Here is a 22611-nt window from a genome sequence, read left to right on the forward strand (position 1 = left end):
AGAGGGAGGCCAGCATACCACAAAAAAAAAAAAAAAAAAAAAAAAAACAAAAAAACCCCACAATGAAAGACTACTATACAACCATTAAAATGGTTAAAATTTTTAAATCTGGCATTACCAGGTGTTGGTGAGGTTATGGAGCAACTGGGGCTGGCATACACTACTGCTGATGAGAATGAGATGTGGAAAACAGTTTGGAAGTTTCTTATAAAGTTAAAAATCTACTTCCCACAGACCCAAGAATTTTACTTCTAGATATTTACCCAAGAGAAAGACATGAACGTTCACAGTAGCTTCAATCATTTATAGCCAAAAACGAAACAACCTAAATGTCTGTCCATGTATCAGTGAATGGGTACATTCTGTGGCCGTATCCATACAATGGATATGAATATTACTAAACAAAAAGAAACAAACTATTGATATACACAACAACAATGAATCTCAAAATCAAAAAAGGCACACACAAAAGGCTATATACTGTACAATTATATACTGTATGGTCCAATTTACATGCAATTCTAGAAAAAGCAAAACTATAGTGACAGAAAGCAAATCAGTGGTTGCGTAGGGCCAGGAGCAGGAGGGCTGCGGACTGACTGCAAAGGGACAAGAGAACTTTTCAGGGTGACAGAAATGTTCTGTATCTTAATTGTGGGCGTGGTGGTTCATGACTATGTAAGTCTGGCAAAACATCAAATTGCTCACTTAAAATAGGTGAGTGTTATTGAATATAAATTATATCTTAATAAAGCTGTTTAAAAACACACATACAAACAAATTTAACAGTTTCTCTTAGGAGCCCTCTCAAAGACATGTGCAACAAAATACATGGTAAGGGACTTTTACCTGATCCCAATGTTTAAGGGAAAGTGTAGAGAGAGGTGTGGCATTTGCAAATTCAAGATTTGCAAAATGCCAGTCAAGTATTTGTCTGTCTCTTGACGATAGATACACATCACTGCAAAATGAGAATAAAGGAGCACAAGGTTATTAAAGGACATTACTACGATTCTCAATGGGCTGATATGGATGATCTCAGTGGGACTATGCCTTATGTGAAGAAATTCTAAGTCAAAAAGCAGGACCGTATCTGTCTTATTAAGCCCTTTATTCCCGCTGCCTAGAGCAGGCCAAGCTTACTGCATAAAGCAAAGGCCTGACTGTAATTCCGGGAAAAAAAAAAGTCTTCTTTATACTGTTACCTTGCATTATAAAAGCTTACTTAAAAAAATTTTTTTGTTTTATATTTTGAATAAAGCATGGACTTTTTTTTTTAAAGCAAGAATGGGTAGCATCCCTGACTACAGAAGAGTAGATGTATGTGGAGGCCGGATGCAACATGCAGCACACTGTCACCATATAAGAGTTCACTATCAAAAACCCAATGGAAATGAAGTGTAATACTTTCCTAGTCCCCAGAATTATGAGAGTTTAAAGCAATACCACCTTCTACACCACTCAAAGACAATTTTCATTCATGTATCAAATCTTATGGGAAAAGGCTATCTTTTAAAAAAAGATATCTAGATTCAAGTATCTAGGACACCGTTACCCATTAAAATATAAGAGCAGAGGATTAAGGAACCTGACAAATAGTCCTATGTGCACAGATGCCTTCCATTCATTAAACAATTGGCAATACATTCACTGAACATAAATAAAAGCCCAGGGTGCTTTGTAATTTTTCTTTTAAATCTAACAGAAGGAACAGTAAAAGCTATCTTTCTGAGCGTTCGTGTTTTCCTTACCTTGGGGGATTGGCTTCCAATTCTTGAAGTTTTTCTTCTAGCTTTCCTTGTGTTTCAGCTAATTCATCATACTCCTGATAAAATTAAGAGAACTGGGTTGATCTTGATGGGTCAGAGACCCACCTAGTTATTTATACCACAAAGTGTAAGGCCTGGACCATATCCCTGTTCAGGTCAATCTACAAGTGTGCCTTAGCTGAAGGCTGGAGGTTGGGTCAGGGCTCAGGGATGGTTGTTCTTGGAGACAAGTTACAATGTTAGCCTAGAATTAAGACGGAGGGGGCTGGGGGCGGGGAGGTGGGGGAGGATGCAGAAGGAGGAAATAAAGAAACATACCAGTATGCTACACAGTAAGGATGAAAAAGAATAGTGACTACCACTTCCGGTGCGTTTACTGTGTCCCTAGCATGGAATAAGCACTTCAGACCCCCTACAAGTGAGGCAGTACTAACACCATGTCACAGATGAGGTGACTAAGGAGTCTAAGGTCACACGGCTAGGAAATACTAAGTTAGGGATTTCAACCAGACAGTTTGACTCCATTCAATAACTCTGAAGTCCATGTTCATTATCATTATTTTAAATTGTCAGAGATAAACTATGACAGAGGGCTGAACTGAGATGTAGGTAAGCTAAAGGATGACACTGTGAAAACAAGGCAGGAATTCTTCAGAAAAAGCAGACAAAATTAACCCATTAAGTTCCCACAGCTCCTGTGTACCAAACCCTCTTTTTCCTACTACAGGCACCTGTGATTGGCTAGTGGCTCTCTCTTTTCCAAAGTTTCCCGGATCTATACTATCAAGTAAAAATCAATGAGGCATGTATGTATACCATACCTTGCATAAGGCAGTTAGATCCCTGTGTTTGCTTTTCACTAAGAACTCAGCAGTGATATCTCTGGGTGGCTTGACTTCGGATGCTTCTTTGTATTGCTGATGGAGTTCTTTAATTTTCTCTTTTAAATTTACCATCTAAGAGGGAAAAATACAAATTTATCATTCCAGACAGTAATTCACTGCCAAAGCATGTACTTTGGTTCCTCCCCTAAACTGCTATTATACCAAAACAGGGTTATACTGCAAGGTCTATGGAATTCTTAAATACCTCTTCCAATCATGACATTAAAAAAAAAATTTTTTAATGACATCTTAAAACAGGAAAAAATCCTATATGGCTCAACATAGAGGTATCACATCACTATCAGATACGTAGGATTGGCTGTCTCTTCCAAAACAAATGGGAGAACTAGGAATGTCCCATTAATAAAAATATATAATTAATTAAAAATTAACTACCAGGAAAAACAAACTGTCTCCAATTAAACTTATTGCTTTGGGAAACAAATTGTCATGATTTGTTTTTTAAATATGTAAAAGGTCAAATCATCACACAAAGAACCTTAAAGAACCATTCCCAATGTTAGTTTTTTCGGATTTCTGGTGGTGCTACACAAGACTAGGGTGAAGGTTAAAGCTTGAGACTGGGAGCGTCACACCAGCTGGCCATGTTCTAGCCACTCTTCTTACTTCATCCGTACCACAATCCATGAAGGAGGTGTGCCAGAGACCTCTTCATTTGACAAGATGAAGAAACGAGGTACAGTGAGAGAACGAGGCAAGAGTCCAGTCACAAGATGCACCCAGATTTTGCATCATAAAGCCCCCAAGTTTGCAGCTGGCAGGATGAGGAAAAACAAATGGTTTCCCAGTCTGAAGCTGGGGCTCTGGAAGGTGGCATAAACAAGGGCCCCCTTATAGGTACCATTGGGGAATATCCCCATATTGGCACCTCAAGTGAAATAATTATGCCAATGAATTATGGTACTGGCTGCTGACATGTTGTCTTCATCAGTGGGAACTTAACCCCAGCACAGCTGATCTCCCTCTCATCCTAGACGTCAGCAGAGGGCACCAGGCCAGCTTTGCAACAGTCAACAGCAACCTGACACAGGAAAGATCTATTTCCCCCAGCAACAATTTACCAATAATGCAATACTGAAAGACTGACAGATAAAACAGTGCCTTTTGCTAGTCATTATTTTCTTAACAATAATGAGCTGTGCAGACTTTCTCTCCCATGGAGAAAAAAAATCAGAAATGCTTTTAAAATTTCTAAATTAAAGGCCTTTTCCCCCTACTGATGCATCTTCAGCTACGAAAAAAATATAAAATTTCACCTTATTAAGAAGTTCTTTCAGTTCCTCCTGAGTTTTCACTATCTTCTTCCAATGTTCAATCTGCTCATCTTTGACATGCTTTTCTTGTAACCTGAAGAGACAATATATATGCTCTGGCCACACAGCCAGCCTTGCTGAGTAAGACAGGTACCCATCAGAAACATTTGATGGCATCAAGGCCCTCTAAAATTTCTAATACTTTGGAATAAGAAAGTTGGCTGGTGGCAAATTATTTTCTAGGCTATGTTAAATACAGTTAATTCAATACCATAAAAGACATGAATTTTACAATCGAGAGAGCCTTAAGGATCATGTAATTATTTTAAATAGCTTTACTTTGGGATTTAACTATTTCACAAGAAAACAGGTGAAAACTAGCTCAAATAAGATTTGATGAAAACTTTAAACATTAAATAGCAAATCTATAAACGGAATCCATAATACAACAAGCAGTATCAAAGTACTTACTGAATGACAACTTCCAATGCCTGGCCAAGGGACACAGGCTTATTATTGAGGACATTGAAGTCTAGTTGATGACTAAGGTAAGATGTAGCTTCTAGCAACCGGTTAAACTCTTGCTCTACCATTTCATCTTTCTCTTTAGGAACCTGAAAATGTGAAGTATGGCAGAGTTGGTCCTTACATGACTAAACATAACCATCCATGAAAACACAAATGCTCTACAGTTTAAAAGGTCAAAATATGTATCTCAAAGGGGAAACCTTTGAGGACAATGATTCAAACTCTCTTTTCTATGAAGTGGTCAATTCCATTAAATGAGATATGAAATGTTTCAGCCCGGATATTTTCCTATTCTCATGATTTTGCCCTCAGAGCTGGGACTCTACCTCTATTAACAGCCACAGGATTCACATTGGTGCTGAGTGAAGTCATGTGGAGCACAAGGTGCCCTGGAGTTGACATGCACTGAGATAAGCTGGGCTGACATGCAGACAACACACTGGAGAAGTCCCAGAGAACACAGACTATGTCAACACACCTGAGCACCTTCCAGAATAAGGACAGGATGAAAAAATAAGAAGCCCAAGGTATCTGCTTCCCCTCAAAGACGACAATTTCAGGTAGGAGTAGGGAAGAGAGAAGTGAAATTCATGGCTATTAATAAGAACACAACAGCATCTTAATTCTTTCTCAGAGTAATAGTGTTTTATGGTACCAATTAAGTTCAGAGTTGAATATCCACTGCTCTTAGACTATGAGTGACTGAGGTACCAGGTCTGGCTCACTACTGTGGAGTAAGAGAACAGACTGCAAAGCAGATCATCAAGCTGCAAGACCATGCTCCTAATCCCTGCTGTGCCCCTACCTAGTGATACCATCAGTTAGCTGACACAAATTCCTCTGCTGCTTAATTCAGCCCCAAAGTAAACTGTATCTACAATCCTATTGCTGAATTCATGGGAATGGCGAGAAGGAAAAAGCATGTTTAAGGCAAGCAACTCTTGCCATAAAAAGCTAGGCATCGGGACTTCCCTGGTGGTCCAGTGGTCCGCGCTCCCAATGCCGGGGGCCTGGGTTCAGTCCCTGGTCAGGAAACTAGATCCTGCATGCCACAACGAAAGATCCCACACGCGGCAACGAAGATCCTGTGTGCCACAACTAAGAGCCGGCACAGCCAAATAAATAATAATAATAAAAAAAGCTAGGCATCAACTGGGAAACGGGATTGAAAATTTGGATTTTCACTCTACCATCAACCTAAAATTGGTAACAAGAAAACAAAACATGAAAGTAAGTCCTAATAATCACTAAGGCTGAGGAAGAATGATCTACAATTAGAAGTAACTATTATGGACAAGATCATCACAGTAAAACTCTGCTTCTCATCTGCAACTCCTTCAGTTTTGCCCTTCCCAATTAAATGGATGCTTTTGAAGCACTAGCCTCTGCCCCTTCACTGATGAGTCACACAAGTTAACTCTTATCAGATGAGCCATGGTATAGCAAAAAAGAATATGGTGAGAAGTATAATCTGCACCAAAACAAAGGGAAAAGGACTGCAACTCTCCTTTGGAACTGTAAATTATGACAAGTCACTATAACTAATTCAATCAAAATAATATTTTAAAGCATCAAGTTCTAAAAGATCACACATGGGAGAGATCAGGAAATCTTTATGAATTAGAGAATCCCCCTTAGTCTTAGAAATAGAAACCCCTGAGAATCTTTTGGTTTATGTTGAGAAATAAGGCAGTGAATTAGGCTTTGGATGCTTGGTGCCATTTATATATCAGGGTGGTACCTAGGACTTGGTGGATCAAACACATCTGACCTACCCATTCAAGTCCAGGGCCAAAGAATGGAGCTCTTGGTGACATCACTACTTGTTCTGATTACACAGCTATCAGAGCTGATGGAAGTGACCTTCTCGTCAGGAATTTCATTTACTTTCCCGTCAGTTACATATACTCTATATATGATGGTCACATACAGAACAGCTCAAAGCAATGCTGAAATTTTGCTTGGTGTTAATTCTCGCGGTGATGTTACAAAAGATGGTTCTAAATTTGGTGCTCCTTTAAAAAGGAAACAATCACATTTTCAATATGAAATCTACATAGTTACGAGATCTTCACTGATCACAGATGCAATGTGAATGACTGCTTTTCCTGGAGTACAAATGGTGATATTTCTACATGTGGCTTCTAAAATGCCTAGCAGGAGGATGCTATAGCAGCAAGAGGGACCAGATCACATATGCCTGTACAACAGGACAGAAAGTGCCAATACGCCAAGTTTGCAAATGGTACAGATTAAAGCTGTTCCAGTGTCAATTGGATGGCTTGCTTTAGACAAGCTCTAATCTTTACAGCTAGGGAGGTTCATATTGAAAAAGTACGCAGCACTCAAAGGCTCAGTATCTGGGGTCCAGGGTGTGTGGTACAGAAATATTTAAAGGGACACTGTCAAGGTTAGAGGGACCAAATTTGACCTTTTGTTTCCTCCCTCTGTTTGCTGAGCAGCCCACTTGATTCGTTACACTTTCCCCTTTAGTCCACCCACACCCCCCACAAAAAACTTGACTTTTTACATGCGCTTTCAATGACAAATACTCAAATGGCACCAGCCCAACACACAGGTGCAACTCTACAACAACAAACCAGTGTGAATGTATGATGGACGGGATCTTTGGAAGGGAAAGATTTAAGTTTCAAGCTTTTAATGGGTTACTGTAAACAGTGAGGAAAATGAATTGAAAAATTATGAAAGAAAAATACCTTGACAGTGTCCTTTTAACCAGTGCAGCAGAGAGAGAAATAAACTGTAAATAACAGCCCAACAGCCAAGCCAAGTTTAGTTTTGTAAGACGGCAGTAAAATTAAGGCTTTAAACACACAGCATGACAGAAGCATTGTGAGCTCAGAAGCTGCAGCTACCACAGAAATAAGGAACAGACTGTACAGAGACTAAAACGAGAGAGTCAAGGCACAGAAATGGGCAAAAGAAAGGCACTTTGGGTGAGGGTGGGGGTGGGGGTTATAAAGGGAGACGGTGCAGAAAGCAGAGAGGAATAAGCAAAATTCAATACTAGAGAAAAAGAACAATCAAACCAAACAAACGAACACCAAACCAAAAGATCACTGCCGCATCTGACTGATACCAGAATGACATGACTGCATCTCCAGGACACCCCCTCTAACCCGGGGCTCCAGTCAGCAGTCAGGTCCCATCCATTTTCTGCTAAGCAGTTATAGGAATGTTGTCAGTGACACCAGGGATAGCTTTGAAACCTGGATTTTTTCCCATTAATTTTAAAATTCCACTTTAAAATTAAAGAAATATTTGGAAAATAGTAAATAAAATACTTGTCCATTAGGACACCAATACTGACTGGGAGAAAACCAAAATGTGTCTTTGATGTATTTAAACCTTGAATCTGTTTCTAAAATTAATCTATTAGATATATTCTACTTGACACACTGAGACAATGACAAGAACTTTAGCAACTGACTACCCTAAGCACCCCCTACATACCTGTTTCAGGTCATTTCTTTCCCTTTGGTAAGAACACTTGGACTCTGTTAGTTCCACAAATAATTATGAAAGGATGTTGAAATATTGGCAATCTCTAAACACAAGTCACAATCATTTTAGTTTAACCTGACCCTTCATTCTTTTTTTAAAAAATAAATTTATTTATTTATTTTTATATTTGGCTGTGTTGGGTCTTCGTTGCTGCATGGGCTTTTTCTAGTTGCTGAGAGCGGGGGCTACTCTTTGCTGTGGTGCACAGGCTTCTCATTGTGGTGGCTTCTCTTGTGGAGCAGGGGCTCTAGGTGTGTGGGCTTCAGTAGTTGTGGCACCCGGGCTCAGTAGTTGTGGCTCACAGGCCCTAGAGCACAGGCTCAGTAGTTGTGACACACGGGCTTAGTTGCTCCGCGGCAGGTGGGATCTTCCTGGACCAGGGATTGGACCTGTGTCCCCTGCATTGGCAGGCGGATTCTTAACCACTGCGCCACCAGGGAAGCCCTAACCTGACTGTTCTATTCTATATTCTTAAATTTCATCCTCAGAAAGGAACTCAGCAAATGATTACCAAGGATTAAGCACCCCATTTTACGCAGCTGGATTTCTATATTACAACACAGTGACAACACATAACAACAAACGAAGAAGCAGTCTTTCGGGAAAGGACCTTTGATACAGTTTCCTAGCAAAGAATCAAACAAAAAGGCTATTGCTTGAAACAGATTTTATGATTTTTCAAAACCATTTATTTCTCAATGAAAGGCTCCAAATAAATGGTTCCTTCAAGACTAAAAATTTGGTGAGTCTCACTCTTCTAAATGGGGTATAATCCTGACTGTTTTGATCCTATTATATGGAGCATCCATATATGGAGGATGGATTATATGGAGCATCCCTGAACATGGTTGGGGTGGGGAAGCCTGTGTGACTGGCTCATGCAGAATAAATTTTGGTAGAGCCAAGCAACTTTCTGAACAGGGTCCCTGATTCTGTAAGAAGTCATCTCAAAGGAAGGACAGCTCTCCTTAGTTCTACCTCTGGTTGCATTCTATCATCACAAGCTTGGTAGGTCTTCAAAAACATTGCCCATCTGTCATACTTCCAGTCTGCATAAGTTCTCTAGCAGCAGAGCAAAAATGGAGTTAAGTATATCTAGGTTCCAGGTACTCAAAGTTCTGAGATTTAGCCAGAGAAATCCTCAGGAAGAATTACTCATTGAAGAAAGTTGTAATGGCCAAATCTGGCCAACAGAGGCCACAGTCAACCTCCACCTCTCCCATCCCCATGAACTTCTACAATTACGGTAAATCGTGGAAAGAAATTTACATCTGAGGAATTTCTAACCCAGATTCCCAAATAGCTAAGGGAAATGAGATATTATTAACCCTGAAGGGAGAATAAGGAAAACAGGTATATCTTTAATTTAAATAAAATTCAATGTGATTCTATAAATGGAGACTGTTGCCTCCCTCTCCTTCTTTTACCTCATAAGGAATCTTTTAGGGGATGTAAATAACTGACTTTCCTAGAGCAGGGACTAAGCCATGTGGAGAAGGCACACATGGCATATCTAAGGAGTGCACTCCAGCAACTTCCAGCACATAGCAGAGGTGCTCAGTAAATTCTTGTTAAATAAATTAATATAGTTTGGAAAAGTCAGTATTATAACTATATTTGAGGGGAAAAAACTATTTTGCTACTTCAAAAACATTAAAGGAAGGCATGAGATTTTTACATTTATATAAAGCAGGGAATGGCAGTCATGATTTTAAAGGGTAGAGAAAGACTGCCTTAAAGATTCCAAAGATGTTTCCAAAAAGGAAGATGAAAACTGAAACGGCCAAGATGCCTCTATCAAAAGTATAACCACCTAAGCACCACTCTCTATGAATAAAAGCGGAAATTTGCTAAGTTATGATAGGTACTGAGTGTATCCAATCAATTGTATTTGTAAGAAGCCTGGCATGCGTTACCTTTCAAGTGTTGAGCCATTCCCAAGTAAAAATCAGGTTCTGTTTCTCTAAGTAGTTACTGAGTCTTTGGATCTCACTTAATAATCACAACACACACACACACACACACACACACACACACAGAGTCTCTCTCTCTCACACACTCACTCACTCACTTAAGATACCTTTTCATTACTCAAAAAAAGTCAAACACAAAATTAGAATCTAAAGCCCCCAAGTTACTAGCTGTATAGGAGATGCAGAAAACACTCACAGTCATTTCTCCAGTCTCCCCCACCAATCCATGTTTTCAGTCCTCTCACTGGTGACTCCCAAAATGTTCCTGAAATATGAATTACCCTATTTCCCAACCATACCCATATCTATTTAAAACTGCATAATTCAGAGGATAACTAACTCCATCATCAGTTAATCCGAGGGCACCTGCTTTATTAGCTGATTGTTTTTATAGGCTTGGAAGATACTTCTATTTATAAGAATATCCTATAGTAGAACCAGATTAGAAAGCCCTGTTCTAGTCAACCAAAGCCATAAAATAAGCTTCCTTTGTCAAAAACAAACATACAAGCTCAACATACTAGCTGCCAGTCCAGGACCAGAGAGAAGAGAGAGGCAAACTCTTTCAGGGATTCTTGTGACTGTTATTAAAACAATTATAAGGTAACAAAACAAAAACCACTTACTACATGATTTTTTTTCTATAGCAGCAAAATGGCTGAGTATGGTGATATGTCCTTAAGACAATATTACAAATGATATTAATAACTCTGAGTTAACTGCTGGCCTTGTATAGGATGAAATAATTAATTTCTATGTACTAACAACAGAACCATCAAATCAATCACCCTCTTTTCCACTGAGGCTATCCACAGAGAATGGAGGAACACATCCCATTTCGTTCAACAGTTCACTGAAGAAAAATCAATGGCTGAGTGAATATCATCACTCTAGGTGGGCCTCCTTAGAATAACTATTAAAAGAAAGCTCTCTGAGAAGGAGACTCAGCTGATACAGTCACACTGGCAGTTAGAACTGCACCTCACCCCTGCCCCCACCTTCCCTGAACTATCAGCCAGGCAGAACAGAACAAGTGTGGGCATTAAAGCTGGAACACCAGACAACGGACCTTGGCTCTACAACTTATTGACTATAATGACCTCGGGGAAACATATGCATGTGCTTTACATTCTTCCCCTGCAAAATGGGAGAATGAAGCGACTGAGTTATTCCTTAGATTTCTAAAGCCATGACACATATCTGTGATTATAAGCATAAGTTAACCAGGCTATAAGCTCTTAGTACTTGTCATATAAGCCAAAAGTTGGTCTACTGGTGACCGGTTGTCCATTCCTACTCTGAGCTAGACGACTGGGAACAGCATGATTAAGAAATATTAATATGTCTTCTTATGTTTGATTAACTAACTTAAGGTAAGCAGAACTCAAAGCTGCAAAGAATTTTTTCCCAAATTTGAGAATGCTTAAAGAATCCTCCTTACCATTTGGCTGCTTCACCAAATACAAACAAACCAATCTAGAAAAATCCTATAAAGATCAGAGTTGAAAAAAAAAGATCAGAGTTGAAAGACAACAAAATGCTGAAAACCACACACCAGCTTAACAACTGTGTACCAAAATGCTACTCAAAGGGCTGGTCCTGGTGAGATAAGGAGCTTATGCCAGAACATAAACTAAATGCACCACTTCTTTCATTGTCAAAGTCTTGCTACCAAAAAAAAAAAAGTCATCATCTGAACAAACATCGTGGTTAAATGATGTGGTTTATTTACATTCTGGCACAAGATATTAATCTCATCCCATACTAGTAACCAACAGTTAGTTCATGGACTGGCAGCGGGCTGTAGGCCACACTTGAGCGAATATTGGTATGTTATTTAGAAACAAGTGTTTTAAAAAATGTTTTACAGCTTATCTAATACCAAGAAAGCAGACAATTTCTTTGGATATCTCTACTAGGAAAAAAACCTCACTTTTTACTGTTAGAAAGACTAAATGAACCTGCCCTACATTCAGGAAAGTCTAAAGAAAAAGATAGTGTCTCAAAGATCAGTGATTATCTTTGGTTTGGATTCCATTACTTCTTGAGGACTAATGTAATATCTACTTCAGGAGACTCTGCTTCCTCAATTCAATTCTCTAAATTACTGTCTATCTACCTAAAACACCTATCTGGTCATGTCACTTCCCCTGCTCTCAACAAGACTGGAAAAATGGGAGTCCATTATAGTACTCTTTCTACTTTTGTATATGTTTGAAAATTTCTATAATAAAAAGGTGGGAAAAGATAATTATTTGTGTACAAGTACCACCAGACTATGGGGTCTTACATGGCAGGGACTGTCTTATCTCTTTATCTTTTACAAGTCTTTGCAGGGTAAATAGAAGTTTATAGAATTGTTGAATTAACCTCTACTTCATCCTTTTCCTTTCTACTTTATTTTGCCAGAAGGCTGCCCGCCCTTTCCCCTCACCCCCAAAAAAGCCCTGGGAGGAAATATGGATCCAGAATGGTGGGGATGGGAACCAAAACATTTCCTAAAAGTTTGTACTTCTCTGATATGAACTGCATAAATCCTAAAGGTAGACAGGAAAAGGAGAGGATGTCCCATGGGACCTATCACACAAAATTCTAGAGTTGGAATCTTACCACTTTTAATAACAGTAGGCTAAACTGCCATATACCTAGCAAACTTTCCCTTCCTTCAAACAGAAAGATGATAGTGTGTTTATAGCTGAGAATTGTAGACTCCCTCACTCCTAACAGGGGAGTTGGCAAAAATTCTGCTGAATACAAACTTTTGAGTTTCACAGACCCCTAAAAATTAGGACTGACTGACTTACATAACCTATAATACAGCTGTTAAAACACTCTCACTCTCCCATACTGAATATCACTTCCATGGTACTACCATACCGACCACAGGAAGCTCCTATGCCTGTGATCAACAAATACTTTAACCTACCTAAGCATCAGGTTAGTACCACCATTTCGCTATTAGCCCATCAAAAACTAAAAAACTTAACAGCCTAGCTAGCCTAATCTTCATTAAGTATTTAAAGATAAATGCCTAAACAGGCATGTATAACCCCTTCCTATATAGCTCAGAGTTAAGAAACAATCACAATGTCACATCATTTCTACTCTCAGTTCATATTTATATGTGTGTATATTCATTCACATATTTCCCCAAAATTGTTTTCGACTGAACCAAAGAAATTGTGAAAAGTGGTTTGTTGTCAACTTACAGCTTGTCCATTAGCTTCATAAAGTGGGCATTTTTGCTTGATTTTGGCCAGTTCCATATTTACTTGCTTGCTAACCACAGCCATGGGATTCCCTCCTAGAAAAAACTCCAACAATTAAATTCAACATACCTATGAAAAGAGAACAAAAACCTCAATGCAAAAATAGTTTTACTCAAAATTTAAAATATCAAAGCTTAGGGTCCATGAATTATATATCAACAAAATGCCCAAAGTAAAATAAATATTTAAGTTAAGCATAAAGAAGAAAGCAAAACATTACCTATTACCAAAAATTAGTTAACATTACAGACCCTTCTAGATTTTAAGTGCATAAAATTACAGACATATACATACAAAAGGATCATAACACATGCAGTTTTGTGATCTTTTTTCAATTTAGCAACAAATGTGGACATAATTTGATGTTAATATGGAGCTGCATAATTTTTAGTGGCTGTATAGTTCTCATTGTATAATAATTTAATCTTCTAATCTGTGGTTTCTAACATTCTGCTACGTCACTGTCCAGTTGTCTATTTTCTTAGGATAATTTCCTAGAACTGGATCTGCTAGGTCAAAATCTATGTACATTTTAAATTATGCTCATAATGATGTATCTTTCCAGGAAGGCTATTTGTCAATTTACCTCTCACTAATACTGAGAACAGTATCCTAACCAATATATTTAAAAATTGTATCTATGGCTTTAAAATATAAGATTAAACAGGGACTTCCCTGGTGGCGCAGTGGTTAAGAATCCGCCAGCCAGGGCTTCCCTGGTGGCGCAGTGGTTGAGAGTCTGCCTGCCGATGCAGGGGACACGGGTTCGTGCCCTGGTCCGGGAGGATCCCACATGCCGCGGAGTGGCTGGGGCCGTGAGCCATGGCCGCTGAGCCCGCGCGTCCAGAGCCTGTGCTCCGCGACGGGAGAGGCCACAACAGTGAGAGGCCCGCGTACCACAAAAAAAAAAAAAAAAAAGAATCCGGCCAATGTAGGCAACAAGGGTTTGATCCCTGGTCCGGGAAGATCACACATGCCGCAAAGCAACTAAGCCCATGCACCACACTACTGAGCCTGAGCTCTAGAGCCCATGTGCCACAACTACCGAAGCCGGTGCACCTAGAGCCCGTGCTCCACAGCAAGAGATGCCACTGCAATAAGAAGCATGCGCACTGCAGCAACTAGAGAAAGCCCGCAGGCAGCAACAAAGACCCAACGCAGCCAAAAAAAAAAAAATACATACATACATACACACACACACACACACACACACACATATATGTAAGATTAAACTATTTTATGAGTCTCAGACCTTGTATTACAGCACAAAACTAAGAACTACTTACCAAGACCTGTTACTACCATGGCTCCAAGATCAGCTACGTAGTTTCCTTTGCGAAATGTAGCAACTCGTCCACCCACACGATCCTGTTTTTCAGAAATTAAATGGCTAAAATAATAAATTCTAGTTTAACCATAATAACCTGGCAAGGTACATCTCTGGGCTCTTTGATAACTTAAAAAGAAAGGTGTAGTTAGAGTTTACATGGAGTATGATGTGAGCAAAAAGAGCAAATGAAGTTTAACTACTTGAGAGAGTGGTAGGTAATGAATGACATATAAAAGGAACAGAATTAAGTGATGTGAGGTAGGGAACAATTTGACACCCAGAAGACATACTTAGTTACTGGTACTATTAGCCACCTACCCTAATGTCTCTAACACCAGTTGTACAGGCTGAGCAAGGGCCACTCACATAGAAAATATTTGTTCACAAATTTCAACACTAAAGGCCATTTTTCTACCATCATGTTCTGACTCTTGCCCCACAGTGTCAAAGTCAGCTGTGAATGATTTGATAGATGACTTCTCTGACAAATGCCTCTCCAGTGCGGCCCCATGCCCAAGGGCAGAGTGTCTACTGAGCATGAACTGTTGACAATACCTCTCATTTCTACACAGGCCCAAGTGTTATCTTTGCTGACTGCAGATCTTCAAGTATGGGGAAATCTTACTGAGCTGCAGTGATACTTCAGTCATGGATTACATGAGAGTACTCTGTAAACTCCAAACAAACAAATGAAAAAAAGCAAAACAAAACAAAAACCTGCACACATGGGTAGGAGTCATGATGATCCCATTATTCCTTGCTGTATTCTTTGTACATAGGAGACAGAGGGCACACAAATGTTTTCTGAATTAATGAATAAAATATTAAAGTAAGACTGTATCAGGAATTATTTAATTTTGATCTCCCCATACTCTATTTGAAAAGAACATTTTAAAAAATTAGGAATTTGTAAAAAGCAATTTAGATTGCCCTGCACAAAACATTTTGAAAGCTTTTATAAAATTTTAGATTCTTTAGGTTATGTGAGAAGTGTTTTGTTGCTGTTTGGTTTTTGTTTTTTTTAAATGGTAGGAGTCAAGGGAGGTCTTTAAGCCACTGAAAAATAATTAAATCTCAAAAATTACTCATGAAAATGATTTGAATAGTTAACATCCTAATGGGATGTTCGTTTTTTTCCACTCTGTGCCATCATCCCCATCCTCTTTCAGTTTCCATTTCTCTCTCTAGGACTAATGATAAGGAGCCAATATCTTGGCTTCACCAGGCTGTAAAAGATGGTTGCTGTCTGAGAAGCAACTCCTTTCCATTTACAATCAAAAAGAATACAATTCACTCTGTCCCACCACTAAAAATAACTGCATCCTGTAAAGGGTATGTCCGAGAAAGCCCCCAAATTGAAAGTTAGCTGCAAGAATCAATGACCTGAAAATATACATCAAAGGGCTATATGGATTATTTATAAACTCTAAATATTCACTGAGCACTTTTCAAAGTTTTACTGTCAAAAATGCTTTATCCAATGTAGTTAACACTATCAAAATACTTTGAGTATTATTTAAATCAGTTTGGTTTAGTTCAATTTGTAGGATTCCTTAATTTGCAACAGGTAATTTCCTTACCATATTTCCATTAGGCTGGGCTTCTAAACCCAAAATAAAATTCTTACCCTGGCTTCCAGAAGTGTGACATCCATTCCAAAACTTTGTAACTGACGAGCTGCTGCCAAGCCCGAGACCCCAGAGCCTATAATGATTACCTTTCCTGTCTTTTTAGCTAAAATTAAAAAATGAACAAAAATTAAAATACTTTGTTGTAGGTTTAGGAGTTTTTATTTGTCATTTTTTTATCAAGAAAATTTCTAGGTTCTTAACATGTTATGACATCTCATGAAGTAAACAATTCAGAGTTATTTTCAAAATATGAAAACTATATGAATACAAATTAGCAAATATCTGAAACTTATAAACTTTAATTCAATGTTGAAAATTCATTAATGAAATCCTTTATCTTAAGATTTACTTTCTCATTACCTCACCCATGTGCTTCAGCGTCTGTGACCCTTGGTTAATCTATTATGAATAATCTCCCACATTTACCTCACAATTACTACTTAGGATAATTTGAGCAGTCAACCAATCGATTCTAAAGCTAGTTTCTTTAAGCTCTACTTCTGCAGTCTTTAGTTTCTTTTTATGAAAAATTATTAAAGCATAAATATATTATAAATAAATAGACAGATGTATTAATTCTCAAAATATCCCTATCTTCTGATTCCTGACAGACATTATCCAGACACCATGAAAGGGGTAAAAAGCATTTAAAAAATAAAAATGCAACCTTTAGCATTGCATTAAAGAACTGGTTAATGAGAGAAAACAAACTTCCTACTTTATAACTGATTTTTTTCATTTTTAATAAATTTTATTTTGAATTGTTTTTTTCTTAAATTGGAAATTCAGTATCTTTTACCAAGTATTTATCAAACCAGAAATTATAGGAAATTCACATTTACAAAGAGATTTTACTTTAAATTTGACTTATAAGAAGATAAACTGGGGAATATTTTGACTCTAAATATGGATTTAGAAATCAAAATAAAATGCTAAAAAGCCTCCTGGAACCTAATTTAAAACCATAAAATTCATTGGCCAGGTCCTTACTTGGGAGGGGCTTTATCCTCTTATAGATGCCGAAGTTGATAAGACCGTGACGCTCTAAATAACTGTGAACTCGGTGGACAAGCACAGTATCACCTACAGAAAAATGAATTTAAAAACATGTTTATCTTTTTACCACTTTAAATGGAAAACTCTTTTAACTCTTCTTCTATTTCTCCATCATGAAGTCATTCTATTCATCTTTTCTATAAGCTTCAAGTCATGTGACTCCTTTAGAAAAGTGATTCTTAGAACTATTAATCTGTGTGGTAGTCCAAAATGCATATCACATAATTGAGAATTTTTAAAAATGACATCCCATTACAGATGAAATGAAGGATAAAACCAACCCTTTTAAAAGTAGTATTATGCTCATTTACTTTGGCAAAAACTTTACAAGACTGCTGGTGGCAAGTGGGAAATGAGAAAGCCAGATAGACAGCCAACTGAATGCCACCAAAGTACTATGTGGATTAAAGCTGGAACATATAGGTCTGGAGAAATTATTAGCAATCTCTGAACTCACTCACCTGTCAACACAATTAAAAAATCAGAAAAACAATTACAAACAAACAAAATAGTTTTGCTGCAAGGCTCATTTTTGCATAGCACAAGAAGATGAAAATTCATTATCAAATTCATATCAAGGGGGGCTTCCCTGGTGGCGCAGTGGTTGAGAGTCCGCCTGCCGATGCAGGGGACGCGGGTTTGTGCCCCGATCCGGGAGGATCCCGCGTGCCGCGGAGCGGCTGGGCCCGTGGGCCATGGCCGCTGAGCCTGCGAAAAAAAAAAAATTCATATCAAGGAACCATGAGCTTCTGGAAGGAAGTATCCATTTTCAAATCCAATTCAAAACCAGTCCTATTGTACACACTACTTACTGTTGTAAGGCGCTTCTAATTGTTGGAGAGTAGCCTCAAAGGTCAGCTGAATCTTTGGATTATCCAACCACAACTGCAACTGTATTTAAATGACAGAAACTGTATTACAATCAAATACACATATACCATTTGATCACTTTAAAACATCTTAACTTTAAGGCCTCAAATATAGGTTTTCCTTTCAGTGAAACAGTAAGGGTTATATTCCTGACAAAGAAACTAATGAAACACAAAACTATGTCAAATGAGTGAATTATTAAAGAAGTTAGGAGATATTTAGCCTGCCTAGTAACTTGCCAAGATCATATAGCTGGGGAGCAACAAGAATTTAAACCTGGGTTAGATAACTCCAGAGATCCTGAGTAGATACAAAATCAAATGATCAATTAGATATGTGGGGAGGGGTGTGTGCAAAGGATAACTCCTCAGTTTTGGGCTTGCACAACTAAATGAGTTGGCATGCCATTCACTGAATGAGGGACACTGAAATAAGAGATAATGAGTTAAGTTTCAAGACAACAAGAGGAGGTGAAAGACTGGCATCTAGATACATAGCTGGGGTTCAGAGGAGAGTTAAGGTTTAGAGCCACTTGCTTATGGGTGATAACTGAAGCCAAGTGTGTAGAAGAGGGCTCCTAGTGGGAAAGAACAGGGGAGAGAGGAGAGGACCTTAAGGAACTCTAACCAGTTCACATAGTGGCCTGTTGTTAAGGATAAGGCTATAAAGCATTCAGAGAAGACAACCAAGGAGGCAGGAGAAAAACTAGAATAATGTGTTAAGCTAAGGGAGCTGTGTATTTAAGAAAGGAGGAGTCAATTATTTTGAATACTGCTGAAAAAGCAGTAAGATGAGGAGTAAAAAATATTATGGTACAATCAATGGGCTCTAACATGAATTCTTTTCAAACTGAATATATATCTGCAAAATGCAAGACCAGCTGAATACCATCATATTTATGTCTTAGCTAAAAGTTAATAAAGACTGCTCCATAAACAAGTTTCAAAGAAGGAATTAAAGTGTAAATAAATTCAATTACAAAGAGATATGACCAAATCCATATGGACCCTCTGCTTTTCTCTGTGGCCACTGTCAAAGGAAAATGGTCCTCAAGCACAAAGTGGGCCCAAGTCCATCACCCCTCAACACAAGCCTTCTTCCTCCTTCCATCTTATAATATAAAGGTCAGGTCATAGGTTCTAGTTGAATAATCCTAAAGTTGTGGTTTTAAAATCTGGAAGCAAAAGATGCAGTTTAACACGAGAGAACTGACACAATTCTTACAGAAAAGAATGACTTAAGTTCCGTTTTATAGCCAGAGACCACAACTCTAACCTGGGCTAGTCCTTCCCCAAATCTGGATTTCTGGTCACAGGTAATGAATCAGAGAAAATAGAGATCACTATAAATCCACCACTCAAATTCAAGTAAAAAGTAAAAACTCCCCTCAGGATGAAACAAAAAATGACAATTTTGTCTGAAATCCACTTAGAACAAATGTTGACATGCTACACACAGAAGCTGATTCAATTATAAGACAAATTAGCCTCAGAAATGCACATTAAGAATTTTCCATTCACTTAAAAAAAATCACCCTATTTCCCTTCACAAAAAAGAACCTTTATTCTGAACTACAAAAACCTACCAATCACTCTAGATGAATGGCATTTAACAATCCAAATTTAGCAGTAGTTTTGCAATGTAATGGTCAAAATAAAGACGTTAGTGGTGGCTACAAAGACATCTCTGAGCTATATCCAAAATAACTGAAATTACAACATGAATTTCTTCTACTTTGTATCACTCCAGAGTACAATGAATATGTTCTGAATAGTATATAAAGAATTTCTGATGAATAAAGGACATTAAAGAAAAGTTCACAGAAGAAATACAAATGACTAATAAATGTGAAAAAGCAATCAGTCTAAGTAATCAAAGAAATGGAAAATAAATGAAATGATTTTGGTCTACTACAGCAGCACAGATTATTATCGTTTTAATCACAAAAACAGGGCAGGGTAATGAGCGTGTCAACTGGATCAGCCTCTCTGGGAAGCAATCTGACAACATGTATCAAATCTTTAAAAGCGTTCATACTTTTTGACCAGGTAGTTTTACTTCTAGAACTCTATCCTAAGGAAATAACCAGAGATAAGAGTTAAGAATGTATAAAGCTGTTCAGAGCTTCATTATAATAAGCAAAAATGGACATTTAAATGCCCAACAGTTAAAGTATGACCCAACTGTCAGACAAAAAAATATTTTGCCAACATTAAAATCAATCATTTAGTCAGAGGAGGAAGATGAACGAGATGAGTAGAACAGAATAAGGGTTTCTCTTACCCTGGGAAGGAAAGACAAAGTGATTATTTTTAAGGTATATTAAAAAAAAAAGTTATAAAGATTCTTATTGTGCGTTTATGAGGTTATGAGGAATGAAAAGGATCCAAAGAATGCATGGAAGTAGGATCTCAATTTTGTAAAAACAAAAATTAAATATACATTTAAAAAAATACCTGGAGGAAAAAAACCCTAATTTTTAACAGTGGTTATCTCAGAACAATAGTATTACAGATAACTTAAAAATTCTTTTCTCTCTATTTTTCCCCCCATATTCTATATAAAAGTAATATGTACCTTTTACAATTCAGGTGGATAAAAGCTGATTGGAAACTTACTGTGCGGTTTCTAATGAACAGAAAAACCTTCTGGGTCTGCTGTGGTCCACTGATGATATCTGGAAAACAGGCTGCTTCTTGAGAAGTCATCCGGTCATGAGGAAGTCTACTCTGGAAAGCTGCACCCTCCACACCTAACAAAGAAAAGCAAAGGACTTCTGGGAAAAGTGCAAGTGAATACAAAACTAGGGATAATGATTATGCCTCAAACTCCTTTCTTGCCTGAAGAACCTCTGTAAAGCTTTGCCTTATTTGCAGACTGATCTCACTTCCTTTTTTAAAAAAACTTTCAATTTGCTCAAAAGCTGAAACACCCTTAGGATTTAGTCATTCTTTTGAGCTTAACATTCCAAAAATCAGTTTACTAATGAGTGAAACAATATACCTTATAAAGCATAAGGCATTCAGAATATTTTCTTCATCCACAAAAAAAACTTTAAAATATTGGAGGCTACTCTAATTAAAATTAGCAGTATTGATAATATACAAAAAATTTTAAAACTAAAGAACCAGAGTAAAGGAAAATACACTAACAAGAAAGCAAAAGAGGCTATGGAGTGAAAAACACAATCACATGCCTTCTTTTAGGACTACAGCAGGGAACATGAAGAGGACTCTAAGGTTTAATAACCAACACATGATCTCATCAATGGCACCATCCATCAGTTCTTATAATTCAGTGCTGGCAAGCAGTGAGAGAAACTAAGCAGACTACAATGAAGAGACAAAAGAAAGCAAGGAATTCGCCTTTTCTGGCAGAAACATTAGAAATGCTTTACTACATATTGCAAGTAAAATATTTTACTGCATATACTATATAGCAATATATATACATAGTATATATATAACTTACATAACAAGTATAATTATTAAAATTGGGTATTAAATTGATATTTTTATAAGCTGATGGTTAAGTACATCTTTATAAGATGTCCTTAGAAACATTCACATATATTTTACTTTTATTTCTGAGATGATCTCTCCCTGGTGGTCTAGTGGTTAGGATTCGGCACTCTCTATCTAAGATGATCTTACAAATATATACTTAACCATCAGCTTCTGAACATATCAAGACAAAATTTAAAGAGTTTCAAAATTCAATACCACTGAAGTAATTATATAAGTAACAAGATAGGCACCAGATATCCATATTTAATCATTTTAAAGCACATAAAACAAGAAGTTGGAAGCACTGATAATGGAAGCAACATTAAACGAAAGGCATTAGTAAGATTAGGAGAATAAAAAGAACAAGGCAGAGACCTTCAATATGGCGGAGGAGTGAGACATGGAGATCACCTTCCTCCTCTACAGAACACCTACTGAACGATGGCAAAAGACCTCAGACATTCCAAAAGGCAAGAAACTCCCCACGTACCTGGCCATGTGGCTGACAGTGTCTTGGTGCTCCAGCCGGATGTCAGGCCTGTGCCTCTGAGGTGGGAGAGCCGAGTTCAGGACATTGGTCCACCAGAGACCTCCCAGCTCCACATAATATCAAACGGCAAGAGCTCTCCCAGAGATCTCCATCTCAACGCTAAGACCCAGCTCCACTCAACAACCAGCAATCTACTGTACTGGACACCTTATGCCAAACTAGCAAGACAAGAACACAACCCCACCCATTAGCAGAGAGGCTACCAAAAATCATAAGGTCACAGACATCCCAAAACACACCACCGGATGTGGTCCTGCCCACCAGAAAGACAAGATCCAGCCTCATCCACCAGAAAACAGGCACTAGTCCCATCCACCAGGAAGCCTACACAACCCACTGAACCAACCCTAGCCACTAGGGGCAGACACCAAAAACAACGGGAACTACAAACCTGCAGCCTGCAAAAAGGAGACCCCAAACACAGTAAGTTAAGCAAAATGAGAAGA

At 38.1% G+C, this 22611-nt stretch overlaps 1 protein-coding gene across 2 annotated transcripts in view; it reads right to left on the reverse strand.

Annotated features, from left to right (window-relative positions):
* KDM1A (lysine demethylase 1A) overlaps nt 1-22611 on the reverse strand; it is a 64409-nt gene that overhangs the window by 9295 nt on the left and 32503 nt on the right. For both annotated transcript variants that reach the window (XM_007117902.3, XM_024125263.3), the window contains 11 exons: nt 20728-20861; nt 18052-18130; nt 17174-17266; nt 16180-16286; nt 14509-14590; nt 13163-13257; nt 4399-4541; nt 3931-4021; nt 2591-2725; nt 1752-1825; nt 850-961 (listed from right to left, as the gene is read on the reverse strand). In XM_007117902.3, coding sequence (XP_007117964.2) covers nt 850-961; nt 1752-1825; nt 2591-2725; nt 3931-4021; nt 4399-4541; nt 13163-13257; nt 14509-14590; nt 16180-16286; nt 17174-17266; nt 18052-18130; nt 20728-20861 — 1145 coding nt within the window. The remainder of the gene's footprint in view (nt 1-849; nt 962-1751; nt 1826-2590; nt 2726-3930; nt 4022-4398; nt 4542-13162; nt 13258-14508; nt 14591-16179; nt 16287-17173; nt 17267-18051; nt 18131-20727; nt 20862-22611) is intronic.

This window comes from Physeter macrocephalus, chromosome 3 (assembly GCF_002837175.3).
Source record: "Physeter macrocephalus isolate SW-GA chromosome 3, ASM283717v5, whole genome shotgun sequence".
Lineage (NCBI taxonomy): Eukaryota > Metazoa > Chordata > Mammalia > Artiodactyla > Physeteridae > Physeter > Physeter macrocephalus.